Source organism: Felis catus, chromosome D1 (assembly GCF_018350175.1).
Source record: "Felis catus isolate Fca126 chromosome D1, F.catus_Fca126_mat1.0, whole genome shotgun sequence".
NCBI lineage: Eukaryota > Metazoa > Chordata > Mammalia > Carnivora > Felidae > Felis > Felis catus.
In genome coordinates, this window is record NC_058377.1 from 103,800,405 (window position 1) to 103,809,490 (window position 9,086).

Below are 9,086 nucleotides of genomic sequence, written 5' to 3' on the forward strand. Positions count from 1 at the left end.
TATGCAAATTATTCTTGGATTTTATATAGCCTGAAGCTGGCAGGCAGCACGGAAGAGTAGAAAGATCCTAGAACCAAGAGACAGAAGAGACTTGTTACTACTTTTCCTGTGCCGCTGATTTTCTATATGACCGTGAAAAATTGGCTTAATGCTTATTGAGTTCAGTTTCAGTATTAATTGACATGGGAATGCTAACACTTTTCCCCCTAACTTCAGAGCGATATTAGAAATATTGATTGTAGGTGTGCCTGGGTGGCTGAGTCGGTTAAGCGTCCTACTTTGGCTCAGGTCATGATCTTGCAGTTCATGAGTTCAAGGCCCTGTCGGCCTCTGTGCTGATAGCACAGAGCCTGGTGCCTGCTTCAGACTCTGCGTCTCCCTCTCTCTCTGCCCCTCCCCCTCTCGCACTCTGTCTCTTTCTCTCTCTCTCTCTCTCTCTCTCTCTCAAAAATAAACTTTGAGGGGCGCCTGGGCAGCTCAGTCGGTTAAGCGTCCGACTTCGGCTCAGATCATGATCTCGAGGTTTATGAGTTCAAGCCCCGCGTCGGGCTCTGTGCTGACAGCTCAGAGCCTGGAGCCTGCTTCAGATTCCGTGTCTCGCTCTCTCTCTGCCCCTCCCCTGCTCATTCTCTGTGTCTCTCTGTCTCAAAAATAAATAAAACATTTAAAAATTTTAAAAAAATAAGTAAAAAATAAACTTTGAAAAAAATTGATTGTTATTAGGTGTGCAGTAGCTTATAAAATTATAACATGCTGTTCAAATCGATCCCTATTATGTTGTCACTGAAAGGCCTATGAGTGTTGGTTTATTCCAATGGCTCTTAAGGAAACAAAGTGCAATGAGAATAAAATCAGAGATGCTCCGGTTCATGGAGCACCTTCCATGAAGCCTTCCTCAGTTCTCTTCCTCAGCAACCTCTAGGGGTGGATTTTAACAGATGTCAAAGGCCCCAACGAGTACAGTAGAGAAACGAATGATCCAGCCCACACCACATTTTAGACTAATGAGGGAGCTGAAGCAAGGAGAAGTGAGTGACTTCCCCAGGTGACACAACAAGTTCATGAAGAATAAGATAATATGATTAAAAACAAGAGCGTGAGCAATCTTGAAAAAGAAAACCAAAGCAGGAGTCCTCACAATCCCACACTTCAAGCTGTATTACAAAGTTTCCACAAATGAGATAAACCTTTGCTTGATTTTTTTTTATGTTGATTTATTTTTAAGAGACAGAGATAGAGCGTGAGGGGGGTGGGGCAGAGAGGGAGGGAGACCCAGAATCTGAAACCGGATCCAGGCTCTGAGCTGTCAACACAGAGCCCAACGCGGTGCTCGAACCCAGGAACTGTGAGATCCTGACCTGAGCCGATGTCGCATGCTTAACTGACTGAGCCATCCAGGCGCCCTCTTTCCTTTTTTTTTTTTTTTTTTTTTTAATGTTTATTTACTTTTGAGAGAGAGAGAGAGCACAAGAGGGGAAGGGGCAGAGAGAAAGGGAGACAGAATCCTATGCTTAACCAACTGAAACATCCAGATGCCCCTTTTTTCTTTTTGTTTTAAATGTTTATTTATTTTTGAGAGAGAGAGAGAGAGAGAGAGAGAGAGAGAGAGAACAAGAGGGGGAGGGGCAGAGAGAGAGGGAGACACAGAATCCAATGCTTAACCAACTAAGCCACCCAGGCGCCCCAAACTTTGCTTGATTTCAATGCCTCAGTAATATTATTCTCTCTTTCAAAGCTGTACAGGGAGGAAGAAATATCCAATGGCCCTGAGAAATTATACCAAGGTGTCTGAATTTATTTTTTGTGGACTTACCCAGTCTCAAGAGCTGAGCTTGCTCTTATTTTTCTTTTTATCTGTAGTTTATGTAACAACTGTGTTAGCAAATGTTGCCATCATGGTCACTGTGACCTACGAGTCCCGCCTTCACACGCCCATGTACTTCCTGCTCCGCAATCTCTCCGTCTTGGACATCTGCTTCTCCTCCATCACCGCTCCCAAGGTCCTCGTAGACCTCCTGTCAAGGACGAAGACCATCTCCTTCAATGGTTGCATCACTCAGATCTTCTTCTTCCACCTCCTCGGGGGGGCAGACATTTTTTCTCTCTCTGTCATGGCCTTCGACCGCTACATGGCCATCTCCAAGCCCCTGCACTACGTGACCATCATGAGCAGGGGGCGATGCACTGCCCTCATCGTGGCCTCCTGGGTGGGGGGCTTTGTCCACTCCATCGTGCAGATTTCCCTGTTGCTGCCCCTCCCTTTCTGTGGACCCAATGTTGTTGATGGCTTCTACTGTGACGTCCCCCAGGTCCTCAAACTCGCCTGCACCAACACCTTTGCTCTTGAGGTCTTAATGATTTCCAACAATGGTCTAGTCACTACTTTGTGGTTTGTTCTTCTCCTTGTGTCCTACACAGTCATCTTGATGATGCTGAGATCTCACGCTGGGGAGGGAAGGAGGAAAGCCATCTCCACCTGCACCGCCCACATCACTGTGGTGACCCTGCACTTTGTGCCCTGCATCTATGTCTACGCCCGGCCCTTCACCGCCCTTCCCATGGACAGAGCTGTCTCCATCACCTTCACGGTCATCATCCCGGTCCTGAACCCCATGATCTACACCCTCAGGAACCAGGAGATGAAGTCAGCCATGAAGAGATTGAAGGGAAGACTTATGTTTTCTGAAAGGGGATAACCTCATTATAGATTGTTGATCAAGATACCAGCATATAATTGAAATATATTCTTAAAATATTAGATGTTACATATTGGGGCTCAGCAATGCGTAGACAATTAACTATAGCAAGATGGCACAGACACAAAGGATCAGTGACTTGAAACACTGGTGTTGAGAAGGAACACCAAGTTAAACAGGAAGAACATAGTCCTTGAAGAGCAACTGACAGCAAGGAAGGTACAAATGTGAAATATAATAGAAGGTCTTGGGTGTCCCGGCAACAGGATGAAGGATAGCACTGTGATGTCCAGACGTGCAGTAGGCAAGAGACACCTACCTCAACATAGCCAAGCTCTAGTAACTAGGTCCCAGTGCAGCCATGGTTACCTTAAAACTATTTCGTAAGCATATACTGTGTACCAAGCACTACTTGTAAACATTTTTCTCTACCTCTGCTTTGTCAATAACGTTTATACCACAGCCTCAGGCATAAGTCAATTTGATGGTTGAAAAAAGAAAAAGCTATATCCAACCCAATAAACACTTTTATTTTTCCTATGTGCTCTCATTTATCATTTCCCTTACCATAGTGTGTTAAAATACCCCCACAAAACTTCATATTAGTAGAGCTAGTTCTCCTTTATATTCCCAGTGTCAGAATAGTGCCTGACCTGTAAAAAGCTGTAAGTGTTGGTTGAATCTGTGGAATGGAATGGAATGAATGTAAGATGCCAATTTCCACTTAATCTTGGTTTTTAACATTGAAAACTGACTTTATTTTCTGAACATATACTTCTTCATAGAAGCCAAAGGAAATTGAAATGGCTAAATCAGAGTGTACGGTGATCTAATACTCAAGGTCTTAGCATCTAGGTATGTCTTCATGAAATCACCAAATCAGGGGCGCCTGGGTGGCTCAGTCGGTTAAGCGGCCGACTTTGGCTCAGGTCATGATCTCGCCGGTCCGTGAGTTCGAGCCCCGCATCGGGCTCTGTGCTGACAGCTCGGAGCCTGGAGCCTGTTTCAGATTCTGTGTCTCCCTCTCTCTGACCCTCCCCTGTTCATGCTCTGTCTCTCCCTGTCTCAAAAATAAATAAAACGTTAAAAAAAATAAAAATAATAATAATAAAATCACCAAATCAAGTGTTAGGTCCCAAAATGTCTATTGAAAACCGTGTACACAATTGAATAGAAACACCTCAGGGCAGGGGTGCCTGGGTGGCTCAGTCAGTTAAGTGACCGACTTAGGCTCAGGGCATGATGTCAAAGTTTGTGGGTTCGAGCCCCACATCAAGCTCTGTGCTGATGCTGCAGAGTTTGCTTGGTTTTCTCTCCCTCTCTCTCTCTGCCTCTTTCTCTCTCAAAATAAATAAATAAAATTTAAACAAACAAAAAAGAAACACCTAAGGGCAAATGAATGTTTTGCAACACTCAAGGCAAATGAAAGTACAAATTCACTGATTTAGAGTTCCAATAAGCCTGTGCTCTGAGGATATCCAGACAACCCCTCGGGATGCCTGGTAACTGTATACAGAAGGATGGGATGTATTTCCTCTTCTCTCTTCTCTCCTCCTCTGTAGCATGGGACCTAGTAAAACTGACTAAGAAGTTTCATTGAAATGTAACTACAGGCTAATAATAAGAAGAAGAAGAATAGTAATAGTAATAATATAGGACCACATTCCCTTATTTTAATTTATTAGGATGAAATAGGTTTTAGACTTTAGCATTTCTTAGATTTTAGAAAGATAATACAGTGCATGTATTGTATGTTACATCATTTCCTCCTTGGGGAGACCTGATACCCAAACACTTTAATATTTCTGTGATAAGATGTATAAATAGTTTCACTGAGTGTAATCAATAAAAAACTATGCATGGCCTCACACTAATTCAGATCAAATTTTGCCACAAAATTAGTTCAGGTCAAATGAGATTTTACTACCAAATGATTTTCTTTTCTTTTTTTTTTTTTTTTTTTTTTTTTTGGAACCAAGGTCGGGAGCCTTGCTTCTCCTTTATTTATTTTTTTTTTCAACGTTTATTTATTTTTTGGGACAGAGAGAGACAGAGCATGAACGGGGGAGGGGCAGAGAGAGAGGGAGACATAGAATCAGAAACAGGCTCCAGGCTCCGAGCCATCAGCCCAGAGCCTGATGCGAGGCTCGAACTCACGCACCGCGAGATCGTGACCTGGCTGAAGTCGGACGCTTAACCGACTGCGCCACCCAGGCGCCCCCCAAATGATTTTCTAAAAACCTTCCAGCATTCAGAGTTCAGAGATTTCAGAATGAAATACAGAAACTGAACAAGAGGGGATCGTAATAAGCAGAATAATGCCCCCACTCAAGGTGTGCAAGTCCCAAACCCCAGGATCTGTGAGTGTGCTACTTCTATGGCAAAGCAGACTAAGAGTGCAGATGGCATTAAGGTTGCTACTGAGCTGACCTTTAAATCAAGATTATCCTGTGCTCGCTTCGGCAGCACATATACTAAACCAAGATTATCCTGATTATCTGGGAGGGCCCAATGTAATCACAAGGGTTCTTAACAGTGGAAGACGTAGACAGAAGAGAAGGTCAGAGTAATGTAATGTGAGGAGTATTTGACTTAACATGGCTAGCTTTAATGGTAGAAAGATCCACAAGCCAAAGAATGTAGCTAGGCTCTAGAGGCTAGAAAAAGCAAGAGAATGGAATCTGCCTTAGAACCTCCAGAAAGGAATGCAGTCTGCCAACACCTCGATTTTAGACCAGTTGATACTCATGTCAGATTTCTGACCTACAGAATTGTAAGACAATAAATGCATGTTGTTTTAAGCCACAAAATGTGTGGTGATTTTGTTATAGCAGCAAAAGGAAACCAATACAAGGATAATACTTCTGTTGGAGACGAAGAGGCTGTAGGAGCTAAAGAAAGATGAATTTCAAGGAAAAGGGGTCAGGGGTGGGAGGGGGACCAACCAAGGGAGGCTGGTCATGTGCTTCTCCAAGGAGTCCAGGAATGAGCACCACACCCATGCACAAATCTCAAGTACAAGTGCACTGGGCTTGGGGCACCTGGGTGGCTCAGTTGGTTAACAGTCCAACTTTGGTTCAGGTCATGATCTCATGGTTCGTGGGTTCGAGCCCTGTGTCGGGCTCTGTGCTGACAGCTCAAAGCCTGTAGCCTGCTTCTCATTCTGTGTCTCCCTCTCTCTCTGCCCCTTCCTTCCTCTCTCTCTCTCTCTCTCTCTCTCTCTCTCAAAAATAAATAAATAAACTAAAACACACACACACACACACACACACACACACACACACACAAAGTGCACTGGGCTAGAGGAGCCAATCCCAAGCTGTCACCACTTTATGGACTCTGTATAAGATGGAATAAAACATTTGAATCTGAAGTCAAGACCTCACTTGACACCCTCTGAATTTCCCCATGTAATTGATTAACAGTGAGACCATTTGACACCCAGCAAACTGCTTCTACACTTTATGAAAAGAGACACAGAGATGAAGTTCCAAGTATTTTGTATTTGAATTGAAAAGGTCATCCACTATAAAAATGCCACTTTAACAACAACTATGTGGTAAAAATGAAGCACTACCATATTACATGTACTCATCGATGGTAAGACACATCTTAATTTCAGGGACATTAAACCGTGAAAGACCATTTGCATTAACATGGGTGGAGCTACAGAGTATTATGCAAAGTGAAATAAGTCAGTCAGAGAAAGACAAATACCAAGTGATTTCACTCATATATGGTATTTAAGAAACAAAACAAATGAGTACAGACTGTTTTAAGTGCCATATAGTGTGATGAGCACAATCTTTGAATGAAGTAACATGATCTTATTTATATATACAAGTGGTGGTCTTAGAAACATCTTTTTTTCACTAATGCCACTACAGAGTATTTTAAATTCTGCCCATGAGTTGAGAACATTTGTTCCTTGAAAAAACACTATCCACAATGTAATTCTGTCATTCTTCAAAGCATCTTTTATATCTGTGACGTTACATAGTGTGTCCCTTTCACTATAGTGTGTATAGTACATTCTTTAAATGAAATAACACAGTAGTTCTGGCACTTAGAGAAATATCTATTATATATGTTCCTTTACGGAGTGTATGAAGTGTAGCACAATATCTTGAACACATTCTTTCATTGAAATCGTACCTAGATGCAATAGAATTCTATTATTGATTTTTTAAATGTGCAATAAAGAAATATTAAAAAGAAAGGTTCACCTTAGAACTTAAGAAATTCAATATTTAAAGATGTAAGTAAGCAGTTCCTGATGTGTGTGCCCATGCGTGGGCACACACACACACACTTTTCCAAAGAGAGACAGATGAAAAGCAAACATACTTCATTTGGTCAATCCTATGTTTTAGGAATACATAACACTGCCATCAACTCACTAGTACAAAATAGATTTCTTTTTAATTTTTTTAACATGTATTTATTTTCAAGAGACAGGGAGAGACAGAGCACGAGCGGGAGAAGGTCAGAGAGAGAGGGAGACACAGAATGGGAACCAGGCTGCAGGCTCTGAGCTGTCAGCACAGAGCCAGACATGGGGCTTGAACCCACAAACTGTGAGATCATGACCTGAGCCAAAGTCATACGCTCAACCAACTGAGCCACCCAGGCACCCCCAAAATAGATTTTTTTAATGACTAAATTCTGATCAGCTATAACACACATTACATTATTTATATACAGTTCATCAATTTTCTGGTATAAAAAGAAAATTCGAAACTGCTATTTTCCTTATTTTAGGGGACCAAAGATACTACTGTTACAATTCCTCATTTTGGAAACCATAAAGATATTTATCTTATAGGAGCCCCCCTTTTTCTCCCCAAATACCCAGACACATCTGAGAGTTACAATTCTCTGGTTGAGTATAGAAACAAATGCTATCTATGAACTAGCGTCCTATTAAGGGAAAGAAGTAAAGACTTAGTGCACTGAAATGTAGTTTTAAATTTTTATAAGATGAAAGACAGAATATAATTTCCATGGGAAATATAGGTTGCCAAAATTGACTGAATGGGGGGAAATCTTAATAGATCAATAATTATAGATGAATTGAAAAGGTTGTCAGGGCATCTGGGTGGCTCAGTCAGATGAGCATCCGACTTTGGCTCAGGTCATGATCATGTGGTTCATGAGTTCAAGCCTCACATCAGGTTCACTGCTGTCAGCACAGAGCCTGCTTTGGATTCTCTCTCTCTCTCTCTCTCTCTCTCTCTCTCTCTCTCTGTCCCTCCCTCACTTATGCTTTCTCTCTCTCTCAAAAATAAACATTAAAAAAATTAAATGTTGTTAAAGATAGACCTTTTGAAAAGTCTCCATGCCCAAATTGTTTTGAGAGTGATTTTTTAAAAAATTTTAAAAAGCTTATTTATTTTGAGAGAGCACAAGCAGGAGAAGGGCAGAGAGACAGGAAGAGAGAGAGAATCCCAAGCAGGTTCCAAGCTATCAGTATGGAGCCCGGTGTAGGGCTCCACAACCATGAGATCCCCACAAACCATGAGATCATGACCTGAGTGGAAACCAAGAGTCAGACACTTAACTGACTGAGCTGCCCAGGAACCCTGTGAGTGATTTTCAATAAGTATTCAAAAAGCTAGTAATTCCAATTTCTTAATGAATTATAGAAATAATTATATAAATGTAATAATATATTATAAAAATAATAATTACAGTAATAATCTTAACTCACTCTGTAAGGACAGCACAACCCTATCTATAAACTAGATAATAACACCTGATAAATCTAATATTATCATGTATCTATGTGTACACACCAATCACATCTTGGAACAAAAATTTTAAGTTCTTATAACACATTAGCAAATTACATACCAATGAATTAAAACAATGGCAAATTATCATCAAGTAAGGTTTATTCCAAAAATTCAAAGACAACTATTAACACAATTCACAGTAATAACAGAATAAAAAAGACACAATGTGATTACCTCAGTGAGGCAGAAAATATTCCATATGATTCAACCCACATCCTTGGAGAACAAAACACCTGTGAAGTCAGGAACTGAACCAAAAACGTATGATCTTGGGGCGCCTGTATTGCTCAGCCAGTTGAGCATCTGACTCTTGATTTCAGCTCAGATCATGATCCCAGGATCATGGGATGGTACCCCATGACAGGCTCTGCTCTGAGCATGGAGTCTGCTGTAAACTCTCTCTCTCTCTCTCTCTCTCTCTCTCTCTCTCTCTCTGCCTCCTCCCCTCATTCATGCACTCTCTCTCTTTTTCTCTAAAAAATGAAAAAAAAAGTGAATTATCTTGATAAAAAATATCTATTAGAACCATAGAGCAAACATTACACCTAATGATTAAACATTAAAATAATTTCCATTACCATACATAACTAGACAA

The 9,086-nt window shown here is 41.3% G+C and overlaps 1 protein-coding gene across 1 annotated transcript; it reads left to right on the forward strand.

Annotated features, from left to right (window-relative positions):
• The first annotated feature begins 1,625 nt into the window (after positions 1 to 1,625).
• Positions 1,626 to 2,716, forward strand: LOC101098401 (olfactory receptor 4D11-like). Its single transcript, XM_003993473.2, has one exon. It carries the CDS (start codon positions 1,761 to 1,763, stop codon positions 2,694 to 2,696), a length of 936 nt encoding a protein of 311 aa, XP_003993522.1. The 5' UTR covers positions 1,626 to 1,760; the 3' UTR covers positions 2,697 to 2,716.
• Positions 2,717 to 9,086: the final 6,370 nt, after the last annotated feature.

What these genes read in the sequence shown, in the direction of transcription:
- LOC101098401 (XM_003993473.2), top strand. Translation starts at nt 1,761, where the DNA reads ATGGCCCTGAGAAATTATACCAAGGTGTCTGAATTTATTTTTTGTGGA.